The sequence below is a fragment of the Mycteria americana genome, chromosome 23, assembly GCF_035582795.1.
Source record: "Mycteria americana isolate JAX WOST 10 ecotype Jacksonville Zoo and Gardens chromosome 23, USCA_MyAme_1.0, whole genome shotgun sequence".
Lineage (NCBI taxonomy): Eukaryota > Metazoa > Chordata > Aves > Ciconiiformes > Ciconiidae > Mycteria > Mycteria americana.
The window spans coordinates 7,855,351-7,869,613 of NC_134387.1; the positions used below are offsets into that span (position 1 = coordinate 7,855,351).

Sequence of the window (14,263 nt, forward strand, 5' to 3'; positions counted from 1 at the left end):
CCGTCGGCCAGCCCAGAGGGAAGCAATATCTAAACCCGATGTAATGCACGGAATAGTGTTTTGGCGTGGGGGGTGAGGTGGGGAACTGAGAGAACTCGTACATTTCAGTACGTGTAGATTTTAAAGCAGCTGTGGGAAGGAGACAGCAGCTCTGCTATTTTACTTAAAATCTACTCTACCCCGAGTCCCTGAATCCAGGAAGGATGGCGGCCCTGACCATCGCGACGACGCGGCTCTTCGGCGGAGCGGGCCTGGCGCCAGGGCCGGGAGCTCCCGCCCCGCGCACCTGCAGCCGCGCCCGGGCAGCGCGGCTCCTTTAAGGGCGGGCGGGCGCCCGCACCACACGCCCCTCGCCCCGGAGCCGGAAACGTCGGCGGATGCGGCCCAGGCCCTGCGGAGCCGGACCGCTGCGGCCCCGCCATGAGCCGGCCGCCGGCCCTGCAGGCGCAGAGCTGCGGCCCCTGGGAGATGAAGGAGCGCCTCGGCACTGGCGGCTTCGGCAATGTCATTCGCTGGCACAACAAGGTAGGTGGCGGCCGGCCCCCTCGGCCCGGCCCGGCCCGGCCCGGCCCGGGGCCCGGGCTCAGCCGAGCCCGTGCTGTGTCCGCAGGAGACTGGCGAGCAGGTGGCCATCAAGCAGTGCCGGCAGGAGCTGAGCCCGCGCAACCGCGACCGCTGGGCGCTGGAGATACAGATCATGAAGAGGTGAGGCGGGCCGGCCCTCGGCCGGGCCGGGCGGAGCCCGGTGCCCGCTCGCCGGCGGGCCGGGCGGAGTGGCCGCCGGGCGGGATTGTGGGGGCGGCCGTCGCGCGTGGGTGTAACGGCTGCCTTGAGGTAAATGGTCGGAGAGGCTGTCGGCCGCTTGCCGCCTCTTCCGGGAGGGTGCCCGACCCGCTGCGCGGGCAGGCGTGTACGCACGCTAAGGAAAACCTCGCGTTGTGTTTCGTCAGTCTTGAGTCTTTGACTTCCTTCTTCGGTGCTTCGGCCACTGCCTTCAGCTTTGCAACAGTTCTGCTACGTAGCTGCTCTTTTGCCTAGCTTAATGTCAGTGCTGGGTTGTCCTTCGGGGTGTTGGACTGATTCTGCAGGACGCGATGATCTGATCACGGTTTGGGCCTTTTCTGGAGGGTGGCAACAGACTGCGTCACACTCCTTCGCAAGGCACGTTCCTGTAGCTCCTAGGCAGATCCGTTGTGCAGGTGCATTGAAGGAATCCACTGACTGCCCATGAAATGCAAGGAGTTGGGATGAGTCTAGGTCCATGAAGGACGGATGAATTGCAGACCTTTGGAATTCACTAGTTCAGTTTCTAAAAGGATTAATGTCCTTGTAGGACTTTGCGTGATGACCATGAGCACGTGAAACTGTATAGCTGTTGCAGAACAATCGTCTTTCAGGTGTTACCATGGTTCTGCTTACCATGAGTACTTGCCTCATTTCCACTCCTCAGGCTGAACCATCCCAATGTGGTGGCTGCCCGTGATGTCCCTGAAGGGATGCAGAAACTTGCACCAAATGACTTGCCATTGCTGGCCATGGAGTACTGCCAAGGTGGAGACCTCCGCAAGGTGAGGTCCCTGGGATGGTGACCAAGGGCTGGATCAGCGTCTCGGCTGATCCTAGGGTTTCTATTGAAGTTGCCCTGTAAAACCTCTGTTTTCACATCATGATACTTCCTAATTCTTGTCGTGGCACCAACAGGTTTTGGTGGGTTGGTCCTTGATATTACGTTCAGCTTTTGAAGACTTAAGTGCTTTGTGAAACTTTTCATGTTTGTTTGGTTGCAAGTGACACTGTGAGGAGTTTGCACGTAGAGGATGAGGGCGTGTGTGAGGGATGTGCAACAGGATGTGAGTATGGCCAAGGCCATCGTAGGGCAGGGTACGTCTGTGGGCTATACCCTTCCTGAAAGTGATTAACTCCTATCTGTCATAGGAAAAAATAACATGTTAATTCTAATCTTACTGTTTTTCTAACCTTTGCTGTAATCTGCCCATAGATAAAACCCAGAGCTTAGAGCTGATATTTGAGCTGATACTGCCAGGCACAGGAGAAATGGCTATGAAGGGTGGAGCAAGTAGAAGGAAGAGAATGGGGATGACACTGACTTCCTTCACCCACTCTTCTCTCCTCCCATGCGCTTAGACCAAGGCCTGAAGCTGTAATTGCTGCTACTGGAGGTCACAATCCCCTAGAGTTTTGTGCCTCTAGAGAATTTAATTGCCGTTACTGGAACTTCTTGCATCCGTGACAGCTTGTGGGACTGTGAGCCTCACTCAGGATATGGGAGGGAAAGACTATATTATCTGTTGTTTTCTTGCAGTACCTGAATCAGCTGGAGAATTGCTGTGGCTTGCGGGAAGAAGCTATTCTCATCTTGTTATCTGATATTGGTAAGTGGTAGCAGTACCTTCAGTTGTCTGAACTATGGAAGCCCTTTCAGTGCCGAATCCACTCTAAGGATATGCAGCAGTGACCTTAATGACTCCATCTTAGACTGACCTTTGAAGAGTATACTTGTTTCCTGTCTTGCTCTGCCAGCCCTCCCTGTGGGAGAGCCAATCTTTGTTCTTGAAAATGTAGAGAAGGATTTTCTTGCTCAGCAAAAATGCCACTCAGGATTTCCTGGAAGGTTGTAGGTAGTTGAACACTTGCCAAGTGACTCTGGTTTATGGTGCACATCAGTCTCCACCCTCAGCTTAACAACTGATCATCAGGACTTCAGAGTCTGTGTGATCAGTGGGTTTCCGTTAGCATTTGGGCAACTACTATATGGAATTTTAGACAGTTCTGGTGCAAAGATTGCCAAGTGCTGTCTAGAGACTTTTGGGGTGGAGTGTTTTGGTCAAGCTGTGTTGTGATCTTACTGAGTTGCAGCTGAGGCAAAACTGGACAGGTGCTAAGGCTTTAGAGAGAAGATACTTAAGAAGTGCGTTTGGGGCAGATGTATGCTTAGGAAGTGAGCTTGTGGCAAGAGAATAAACATGCATTCGTCATTACTTTTACTGCAGGTGTGGCTGTTAGGCATTATCTCCCCTCCTTTGTGTTCCCAGAGCATTTGTATTCTGCTGGCTCACCCTTGTACTCCTTAGTGACTAGGAAACGATACTGAGTGCTGACCAGAGACAATGGCAGATCACGTTTAGAGTGAAGTTTGTGTTTGCATGCTTCTGTGTGTACGGGAAGAGGAACAGACCCAATTTTTCAATTGTATGATCTGAACTGTAGCTGATAAGAAATGTTTTTGACTATTGATAGAACTTGTTCTCCTGATCACTTACAGTGCATGCCTAGTTGGCCTTTTTAGGGTTACTGTCCTTCAGGAGAAGCACAGTTATATTGTTGATAACTCCTGAAAGTCTAGCTGGATCATTTTGCACTGAACCAGGAGAGCTCTGTCTGGGAATGCAACGCTGTCAGAATAGACATGAAGTCTCAGAGAGCAGAAAAGTGAGTCCCTTTGGCTCAGGCCTGAGTCATGGCCGAAAAGCACAAACTGGAAATGCTACCAAGTTTTGTTTTTCCTAGACCGTGATTTCTATTTTTATCTACAGGAAGGGAGATATATTAAGGTATTACCTTGAGCAAGTGTGAGAAAATAGAGGGCGTTTATTCTGCCTTTGTGTATTCTTAAGGTGAGATTTTTGTCTTTCTAGTATAGATGGAATTCATCAGTCTGCCTGTTGTGGGGTCTCAGTGGTTCTGAGCAAAGAAAAGTGTGTTGCATAGAAATTTCCCATGAAGAATTTTGCAGGTGAAATGGGGAGAAGAACACCTTGTGGACAGGACAGAACAAAGTGTTTGGCAGAGCAGCTTTTGGATTCTAGGTTAACACTGTTGAAGAAGCAGATAGGTAAAGAAGAGCTCAGTATAGCCACTCGATCATCCAGCCAGGATGTTAGCACTGATGAGTTATTCTATAGGCAATTAGCAGCAATTTCTGGATTGGTAGCCCATGTCCTTATGGGAGATTTCAACTTCCCAGACATCAGCTGGGAATATCATACTACTGTGATGAGCAGGTCTTGGGAAATTTTGAAGTTTGTGGGAGATAAGTTCTTGTCACAAGTACTCGGCCAACTAGGAAAGATGCCCTCCTAGACTTGCTATTTGTGAATAGAGAAGGACCTGTGGGAGATGTGATGGTGGTTGGCTGTCTTGGCCACAGTGATCATGCAATGGTTGAGTTCAAAATTTTCAGTGTAATGAGAAGACAGGAGAGCAGAGTTGCTACCCTGGACTTCAAGAGAGCAAACTTCAAGCTATTCAGGGAGCTATTTAGCAGAGTACCCTGGGAATCTGCTTCTGAGGGCTTAGGAAGTCCATGAATGCTGGTCAGTTTTTAAGAACCACTTTTTAGAAGTGTAGGAGCAGGCAATTCCACTGTGTCCTAAGTCAAGCAAGCAGGGCACAAGACCAGCTTGGCTGAACAGGGAACTCCTCATGGAGCTCAAGAGGAAAAAGGAATTGTATGATCTCTGGAAGCAAGGTCAGGCTTCGCAGGAAGATTACAGAGCCATGGTACATATATGCAGGGAGAAGACATGGAAGGCCAAAGCTCAATTACAGAGTTGAAACTGGCCAGTGTTGTGTCAGACAAGAAAGGCTTTTTAAAGTCCGTTAATAGCAAGAGGAGGGCTAAAGAAAACATTGGGCTCATACATGTTGATGATGGTCACCTGACTAATAAGGATGAAGAAGAAGCGGAAGCATTCAATGCTTTTTTTGCCTCGGTCTTATTAAAGACTGATAGACCTTGGGCTGCCTGGTCCCCCGAGTTGGAGGACCACTAGTGTGGGAACAGTGAGTTTACATTTGTGGACACTGAAATTGTAAGGGGCCAGCTGTATCGGCTGAATGTTCACAAATCCATGGGGCCTGATGGGATTCACCCCAGAGTACTGAAGGAGCTAGCAGATGTTATGGCAGGACCCATCTTGATCATCTACCAAAGGTCTTGGGAGTCTGGGGAGGTCCCTGCTGACTGGAAGCTAGGCAATGTTATTCCAATTTTACAAGAAGGGCTTGAGGGAAGACCCAGAGAGCAAACTGTGTGTCCAGGAGTGTTTGATGCTGACTTTTCCTCTTGCACTTGGTGTTTCATTGTATGTTTGATTGTACAAGATTTGACCCAAAAGCCATGCTTATACTAGGTAGAAATGAATCGTTACTGAGCTCACGCTAGGTACTGTTAGTTACACTCTTACAAGCAGCTTTTTCTGTGTCTCAGCTTCTGCCCTCAGGTACCTTCATGAGAACAGGATCATCCACAGAGACCTGAAACCAGAGAACATTGTGCTGCAGCAAGGAGAGCAAAGGGTAAGCAGGAACCAGGTGTCTCTGCCTGCAAAGACAAGTAAGTGTAAGGGGAACATATATGTGCTGCATGCAGTTACAGTGGTCCCTCTGCAAGAGCACTCAACCCAGGATAACAGCTAGTTCAGATCTGTGTGTCAGATGAGCAGTATTCTGCGTGCAGCTGAGATGAAAGGTTGTATTAGACTTCTGGTAACACCTGACATTTTAACTTTCAACTATTAAAGAAAGAATTAGACTGTACCAATTGACCAAAGATCTGAATTAGCAGTAATGTCTCCAGCTCTGTGTGTATCGAGCCAATGACAACTTTACATACTTTGTGGTTTTAGGAATCTACAGGAACCTCCCATTTCTAATTCCATCTCTTCGTTGGCACCTTTCCTGCATACCTTTGAAGAGCTGAACCTTTTCTTTCTCTGCTGTATGGTGTGCTTTAACAGGACTTCTCTCTAGTGTTCTTATTCTCTGTTGTGTGTTTCAGTTAATACACAAAATCATTGACCTTGGTTATGCTAAGGAGTTGGATCAGGGTAGCCTATGCACATCCTTTGTTGGGACTCTACAGTACTTGGTAAGGAAGGAATTCAGCTAGAAGAGCAGCTACCACTTTGCAGTGGGATAGAGTTAACTGTTACCAGGCTTTGGGCTGGGATGAAGTACTTGTTCTGGTATGTGCTGCATTTGGGGTGCTGCAGCTAGCAAAGGTGACTGTTTTTTTGCTGACACTGGGTTTTCACAGTGTCTGCTGGTTATGTCTGTTATGAATAAGAAGCAGGAGTGCCAATAACCTCTGCTGTTCACTCTGAGAGGATCTCAAAGCTTGTGAGAAGCAGAGTGTTCAGCACCATCTTTAATCTGTTGTACAAACGTTAATGAGCTCTTAAGGGATAGAGAGAGCTAAGAGATGGGTGGGTTAGTCTCATGTGTGTGTAAACTGTCTCAGGCTCCAGAGCTGCTTGAACAGCAGAAGTATACAGTGACGGTGGATTACTGGAGCTTTGGCACACTGGCCTTTGAGTGTATTACAGGCTTCCGACCATTCCTACCCAACTGGCAGCCAGTGCAATGGTGAGTGACCTGGGGCCAGGTGATAAGAAGAGTGCATGCAATGCGACTGTCCTGTTTACAGGAGGTAGAAGTGTGGTGGTCCCTCGATTCTTAGGGTAATATTCCTATGTTCCTTGCCCTTATGGAGACTGACTCCTTTCACAGGAGTTTGACCTACCTGAGCAAGTTCAGCATTCCTGATACTTGCTCTTTGGGATCAGAACTGACTTCTGCAGGGCAGGTAGCAGAAACCAAAGCGGCATCTATATTGCATGCGTCAAGAGTAGCTTTAAGAGCCTACTAACATGCGGGCTGGGAAAGGCAGGTGATTATTTCACTATTGTACTTGCTTGAATTCATTAGGCATACAAAAGTGCGACAGAAGAGTGAGCTGGATATTGTTGTTTCGGAAGACTTATCTGGAGAAGTCAAATTTTCTAGCAGTTTACCCTGCCCGAACAATCTAAACAGGTGAGGACTAGCAATCTGTTATGCCATGCTGGGATAAACTGTTTCTTCTGCGAAAGGACCAGGTTTATATTATATGCCTTACTATGTTAATCTGTGAATAAATTGTGTGAAACAAACAATGCTTGTGTCTCTTGTCCAACTTGTGTAGTTGTGAGTCTCTGTGTCTGCCTTCTAAACACTGCATTTGTGATTGGGGGTGGGGTGGGGAGATTGTTTGTCAGTCCTTCTGCAGAGACCAGGCTGTACGATGACTGCAAATGCACTTTTACCTCTTCTGATCCCCTTCTTGTTTTGGTCCTTCAGTGTTTTGGCTGGGAGGCTGGAGAAATGGCTGCAACTCATGTTAATGTGGCACCCACGGCAGAGAGGTACAGATCCTACATATGGACCCAATGGGTGTTTCAAAGCTTTGGATGACATTTTGAACTTGAAGGTGAGCAATGGGTCTGTATTACCCTGAAAAGTTTTCCAGAGAGCAGTTGTCTGTAGCCCATGAGAGAAGAGGCTTGAGTCCTAGACCTAGGAGGAGCAGCAGCACGTAATCTCATTTAGCTGTCTCCCGAGAGTTAATGAGAAGTGCTTTCCTCTTGCTTATTTGAGGACAAATAGTCCCTGAGCTTGTTGGGAATAGCAAATAGCTTCTGTGTGTGCTTGGTTCCATATTCTGGTGGAGGATTTTGTGGCTGAAGCTGTTTAATTGCCATGTAGCCTCTCTTCCAGTTGATGGAGGACAAGGACTTTGGCATAATGTTGCAAAGTGACTTCTTGAGCCCTGCGAGTGCTCTGAACAATTTATCGGTGGCCAGTGTCAGTCCTGGGATCTCTGCTCAAACATGACCAATGTATCTTCAGCCCTTCTCATGTCACGCTACTCTTCTTGTAGTTGCTTCATGTTTTGAACATGGTTACGGGAACTGTACACACCTACCCTGTGACAGAGGAGGACACTCTGCAGACTGTGAAGGCCAGGATCCAGTCAGATACGGGAATCCCAGAACAGGACCAGGAGCTACTGCAGGAAGCTGGACTTGCATTGTTTTCTCAAAAGCTGGCCACTAAACATATAGCTGATAGCAAGGTGAGTCTGGATGCTCCCTTCCTTGCTGTTGAGTGAATCAGCAGGCACTGCTCTCACTTCGGGAGCACAGCACTCCCTGCTGTTCTGGCAGGCTTTTGCCATAGTAACCGCACAGACCTAACAGCCCTTGCAGAATAGGCACCCTAGTGCCTTTGGTGTTGAGTCTTTGGCTGAGGAGGAACATTCTATTTATGGTGTTACCGAGGCTTGCTTTTTCTGAGAGAACCTAGTTGGGTCTTTTGTCTTCTGCAGGTGAATGATACTGCAGCTGCAGATACAGACCTCATCTTCCTCTTTGATAACCAGAAGGTTGCCTATGAGGCTCAGGTTGCCTTGCGTCCTCATCCGGAAAGTGTTGACTCCATCCGTAAGGACTTTCTCTAGCATGAATGTGAGAGGTTGCCCGCATTGAGAAGGCTGCCTGTGGTCTGTATCATGTGCAAAGAGTAGAGAGAGCTTTTGCATATTGGGACTGAAGAAGCAGTAAAATGGACTGGCATAGCATTCATTCAATTTGTCAAAATAATTGAGGAAAGGAAGTGTTTGCTTTTGATATGCTGGGGAAGCTGCATAGCGGTTAGTCAGCTATAGGCTTTGCAAGAGGTAGCATGCCCCTCAAAGGAGTGATGTTTTGGTCTGTTTTGTCGTGTGATAACACTACTTTTAGGCTTCATGCTGATATGTATGTTTCCTTCCCCTCTGCCTCTGTTTCCAGTTCAGGATCCAAAGAAGAATCTCCACTTTTTCCAGTTGCGGAAAGTGTGGGGTCAGATCTGGCACACAATCCGGATGCTGAAAGAGGACTGTAACCGGCTTCAGCAGGGGCAGCGAGCAGCCATGTACGGTGGCAGTTTCTCTAGAATACTTATCTCTGCCTTTGCTCCCTGGTGAAAGGGAAAGGACAGGAATGGGACCCTGTTGGAATGGGGAAGCCCATGAGTGGAGCCGTTAATGATTAATGAAAAGCTGAGACTTCCATCTTCTGACGCAACTGCTTTTGTGTTCGCTGCTAAACTCTGAAGTATCTACTTTTGATATAAGTGGAAGTTTGCATTTTTAGTTTGGGAGGGTAATAGGACCTTCTTCTTGTCCATGCAGGATGAATCTGTTGCGTTACAATAGTACCCTCTCGAAGATGAAGAATTCTATGGCTTCCCTTTCCCAGCAGCTGAAAGCAAAGCTGGATTTCTTTAAAACAAGCATCCAAATTGATCTAGAGAAGTATAAAGAACAGATTGAATTTGGAATTAGTGAGTATAGCATCTGGCAGAGGCCTTTTTATGCCTCTTATCCCCACAAAGGAGCTACCTTTTCCTGTATGAGCTTGAGAAAAGCAATCACTCTTCTCTCATTCCTGTAGCTTCTGAGAAGCTGCTGTTTGCCTGGAAAGAGATGGAGCAAGCTGTGGAACTTTGTGGGCGGGTATGTTTCTAAATCTAACTGCTTATTCTAAAGAAAAAGAGGCATGTCTGTCTTTCCTTTTTTTTTTTTTTTTTTTCTTTTCTTCCCCCTTCATTGTCCTCCCTTAAATAGAAACTTCTTGTGTCTGGGCTAATTTCAGATGTCACATTGCCTTGGTTTGGGTGGCACCATTTTTGTCCATTGCCAGTACTTCATGAAGCTCACTGTGTTTGTAAGGCTTAGGGGAAAAAGGGAGCTCTTGGGGAATGTGAGAGGAGATTTTGCAGTGGTTGCACTTGGATGTCCTGCTAGCCCAATCCTGGAGCCAGGGTAGCTGAAAAGAGCATACGAAACATAGGTTAAACTGAATGGGAAAGCGAACGATTGGATGATTGAACACAAGAATTTTAAGCATCAGTCTTGAAATTTGGAAAGGCAACAATTTCCCAGTCTTGGTGCACATTCATTCCACACCTGCTCCCAGTAAGGCATTCAGCCTTTTGACACAGACAGTGTAACCCCTGTAAGTAGAGCCAAGGACCATTGCTCCCAGATGAGCAAAAGGTGACTAGTTGATATCTTATTCTTTTCCAACACTTGGTCCTCTGTTGGGAGGAGGCAAAGGGCAGAATGACTGCCCTTGTTAACTGTCTTAACAAGTGGCAGCTTCTGCATGTGAACAAGTTCAAGTGAAAAGCAGAATTTGGGGTGCCAGAGTGGGTGTGGTTGCATGTTGAGGGAAAAGAGGAAAAGTGGTGATTGATAGGATGAGAGAAGAGATCTGGAATAGCCAAGGGAAAGGAAGCACGATGGCCTGGGAACTAGCAGTATATTTACTACAAAGTCTGACCCTTCAATGGCTCTTTTCTCAATTTTTGTATCAAAAAATTCTTGGAAGTTGTTTTATCCCAGAGCACCAAGCTATTCAATTCCTTGAATTGAAATTACTCGTATTCTCATTTTTGTCTTTGTCCAAGGCTGCTGTTTGCATCTTGCTGACGTGAGTGTTTAGAAATATGAATGAGAAAGGAAGAGCCAGTGTGAGTGGTAGTGTCTCTTAGAATGAGACTGTCCCATTGCTAATGTTCTGCTCTGCTTTCAGGAGGATGATGTGGATCAGCTAGTGAAGAGGATGATGGCCCTGCAGACAGACATTGTGGACCTGCAGAGAAGCCCACTAGGTCGTAAACAAGGAGGAACACTGGAGGATTTGTGAGTTGAACTACCTTGAACTTCAGATGCAGGAGTATTGCTAGCTAAGCTTATTCACTGCAGGACAATGAAAGTGCCATCTCTTCAGCCCAAATTACAGGGGACTGGGAGGACTTTGACACTAAAAGGCATTTTTTGACTCCTTACTTGTCATCAGTCTGAAATGGCAGACTGGTATAAAAAAGACTTGAGTTCTTGAACTGCTTGTTTGTAATTTAGGTTCTAGAGAAGTCCTTTGTGTTCTGTGCCTTTTTCTTCTAGAGAAGAACAAGCCAGAGAGCTGTACCGGAGATTGAGAGAGAAGCCAAGAGGTAAAAGACATTTTAGCTCAAGGTCAGCTTGCTTTGTGTGGATAGTAACTTTGGAGATGCAGTAATGAGCACTGAGAAAATTTTCTCTGCGTTCTAGGCCTCCCATACGTTAGCTGCACATGGACTCTACTGGACTTGCCTTTTTTTGGAGAGGGGAGTCAGGGAGTCAGTTTTAAACTAGGCCAGCCTTGCTTTCTTGGTGCCTTCTGAGCTCTTCTTGACACTCCTCTGGAGCTCTTCTCAGAGCAAGCTGTTGCTGCAAGCATATGCAGCTGCTTCTGTGTAGGAAGGATGAAAGATGTAACTGTTCCTTTGAGCAGCTATACAGCCCCAAGGCATTAGACCCACCCTACCAACTCTGCTTTCCAATTCTTACCATTTTGGAGAAGGTGGCTAAAATCCAGTGCAATTAATCCTACTCAGACTTGCATGCCCTGAACTTGGGATGTTTCAGGATTGAAGCAGCAGTGGAAACAAGCCACCAAGAATCTTCTCACTCTGTCCTATAAGCCTACCTTTCTGTGCAATACTCTGACTCTCATTCCAGATCAGAGGACAAGCGGTGACAGTCAAGAAATAGTACGACTGCTCCTACAGGCAATCCAGACCTTTGAAAAAAAAGTCCGAGTCATTTATGCTCAGCTCAGGTGAGCTTTGTAGAGTCAGCTTTTACTGAGGGTTGAGAGAAAGCATTTTCTGTTTCAGCAAGAGGTTTTGTTCTAGAGGTTTAAAAACCACTGTGTACAGCTAATGAGATCTCAGAGTGTTACAGGAAATAAGAAACTTCAGAAATGTTCCCCTACTGCAGTTGCCCATGTGTGATCTGATTATTTTTTTTTTTAATAGTAAAACTGTAGTTTGCAAGCAGAAGGCACTGGAATTGTTCCCCAGAGTGGAGAAAGTGATGAATCTGATGAATGAAGATGAGGAAACAGTTGTTAGGCTTCAGGAGAAACGACAGAAAGAACTGTGGAACTTGCTGAAAATTGCTTGTGTAAGTAAAATAAAAACTCCAGTTTAACCTGAAAATATGGTTTGTACCACAGGTTACTGAAATAGTTAATAGTAAATTAAGTGTGTCCTATGGTTCTTTCCTCTGTTATTTTGAATTAGTATTAAAGCCAAGTTCCAGACTGTCCCATACTCTTGGCTGCTGGAAATTAGTGGAAATAATTGCAGTCTGAATGTTCTGTGTTTTCTTCAGAGTAAAGTTCGTGGCCCTGTTACTGGCAGCCCAGAGAGCATGAACACATCACGTCTTGGTAGCCCTGGTCAGCTGCTGCTTCAGGTCCCTTCTGGAACTTACAATTTATCAGAATCTGTCAGGAAAAGGTGAGGCGAAGTCTGGAGTTCTGTTGCTGCTAATCACAGCATTGCAAAGCTGGGGATCCTGCTTTGTGAAAAAATGACACACAGGCTTTCTCGCACTTTACACTTTGTGTTCAGCTTCCATTGTCAGCAGTCTTTTCTACCTAGCAGCTGGACTTCCTGGGGCTTGTGAATCTTCCTTATGAAAAACAGGGAATAACGTATAGCTTCACTTCCCCCTGCCTCAATAATAAAGGGTTTGTTTTATCTGGAATGGTTGGGCTCACTTTAAGTACACTGCCAACAGGAATTGTTGGAGCATTGTCATGTAAGGTGATAGTAGCTGAGCTGTATCATAAAGGAGAGACCACTATAACCAAGCATGTATAGTTCTGGCTTGCTTAAATGAACTGGGTCACCAGTTGGAATGCCAGACCTTGGTTTGTTTATTTGTATGTTGCTTAATCCTTTGGTTTATAGGCTGTTCTGGAACTCTTTCTCTAGCAACAGTGACTCCACATAGTAAGAACCCAACTCCAACTTGGAACATGCTTCCTTTCCCCTATCCCAGTAAATCTGGAGATGCCACCAACTTTCCTAGTTGCAATATGAATTATTAGCTTATGAGCTGACTGGTAAAGGTTAATATTCTTCAGCGTTCTGCAGCATACCTGCCAGAAGTATTTCTTAAAGGTAGAGGCAGCATCTCTTTAAACAAAACTGCCATGGAAAATAATTGTGCAATATTGTCCCTTTCAGTGAGGAGCTACTGCTGGAATCACAGAAACTCTGTAGCCAACTAGAAAATGTGATGAATGACACAATGAAGGATCAGGAGCAGAGCTTCATGGTAACGTATTTGATATTATTCTATAAAGGGACTGGGGAAGCTTATGGCTCCAAACTTCTGCTTGTGTAACTTTGCCATCAGTAAGTAATATGGCTAATAGAAATCTGCATATTACCCTTCTGGACAAGGACAGAGTAGGAGTTGTGGGAGATGGAAAGCACCCACTCCCCCACTTGTCCGGCTAACTGACACATTCCCTGCTTGCTGAGAACAGGAGCCATGTGCTGGGGACTTCAGTTATGCTGAACAATAAAGGACGGGGGAATATGGGGGAAGGTGCTTGGCTGTTTTACAAAAATACTGCAAAATTGCACTCTTAAAATTGGGATGGTCTTGTGGCGGCAATACATTTGTGGGCAGGGATGCTTATTTAATGAAGCAGAATATTGAAAAGAAAGTAAAATATTAAAGAAAATAAGTAGCTTAAGGGTTTCTTCTACAGCAGTTGCGTGGTTCATCACAAAACTATATTGACCAACTTGTTCACAGTAAAATTTTTAAACCTTTTAAATTGCTTCCCCTTTATTCTGGAGAAATCTCAGCTGTAAGCTAGTGTTGAACGTTGTAGTTCTAACTGTTTATTCTTTAGGCTCTAGATTGGAGCTGGCTGCAGCTTCAGGTAGAAGAAACAAACAGTCCAGAACAAACCCAGATGTAAAATCACTTCAGTTGCCTCTGAAGACATGCTACTTCAGGAAGCCAACTGTGAAAAGCTGCTGCCTCTGAGAAGGGACGTTCAAGTGCCTCCTTCTACTGTCAGCTACTGCTTATGTGGTGCACATGGCCTAGCTTTTAGTATCCACCTCTCGGACACTTTTTTCACAAAGATACAGTAGGAAATGCCTGTTTTAACTGCTTGGAAAAAGTTCTTCGTCATGCCTTAAGACAGCAGATATTCTTATTCTCTGTCCTGATGTATCTTCCCTTAGGCATCACATGGAGTTGTTTTGCTGCCTTTTAGGCTTTCTAATGGACAATGCATGCAGTCAGCTTGCACAGTCACTGGTAGATGTCACCTTCCTAATATACTTGAACTGTGAACTTAATTTCTTAACTTTGCTGATTTGCACTTTTTTCCTTAAGTGTAATGATTGTACTTAATTAACACTTGTTTCCTATATGGGAACGAAATTATCTAAAACATGTAAACTTTTGGTTTGCTCTTTTTGATACCCTCAATAACATTTTAATGAAAAAGCTGCTTTCACTGTGCAGGTCTCTAAAACATGAGAGGCATAAGGATCTTCTCCTAGAGACCACAGAGAA

General features: G+C 45.9%; 1 protein-coding gene across 3 annotated transcripts; it reads left to right on the forward strand.

Annotated features, from left to right (window-relative positions):
• The first annotated feature begins 395 nt into the window (after nt 1–395).
• On the forward strand, nt 396–14,194 carry IKBKB (inhibitor of nuclear factor kappa B kinase subunit beta). Of its 3 annotated transcripts, XM_075523544.1 has the most exons (21): nt 396–525; nt 611–705; nt 1,451–1,568; nt 2,324–2,393; nt 5,231–5,319; nt 5,801–5,890; nt 6,263–6,387; nt 6,730–6,837; nt 7,141–7,270; nt 7,721–7,915; nt 8,168–8,282; nt 8,631–8,754; nt 9,014–9,165; nt 9,276–9,337; nt 10,419–10,528; nt 10,790–10,839; nt 11,387–11,486; nt 11,686–11,833; nt 12,044–12,171; nt 12,907–12,997; nt 13,587–14,194. In XM_075523544.1, exons 1-21 carry the CDS (start codon nt 421–423, stop codon nt 13,653–13,655), a joined length of 2,274 nt encoding a protein of 757 aa, XP_075379659.1. In that variant the 5' UTR covers nt 396–420; the 3' UTR covers nt 13,656–14,194. The 3 variants fall into 3 exon arrangements, with proteins under 3 accessions (XP_075379659.1, XP_075379662.1, XP_075379661.1); XM_075523547.1 differs by lacking the exon at nt 5,801–5,890; XM_075523546.1 differs by lacking the exons at nt 396–525; nt 611–705 and adding an exon at nt 1,006–1,161.
• The last annotated feature ends 69 nt before the right edge of the window (nt 14,195–14,263 follow it).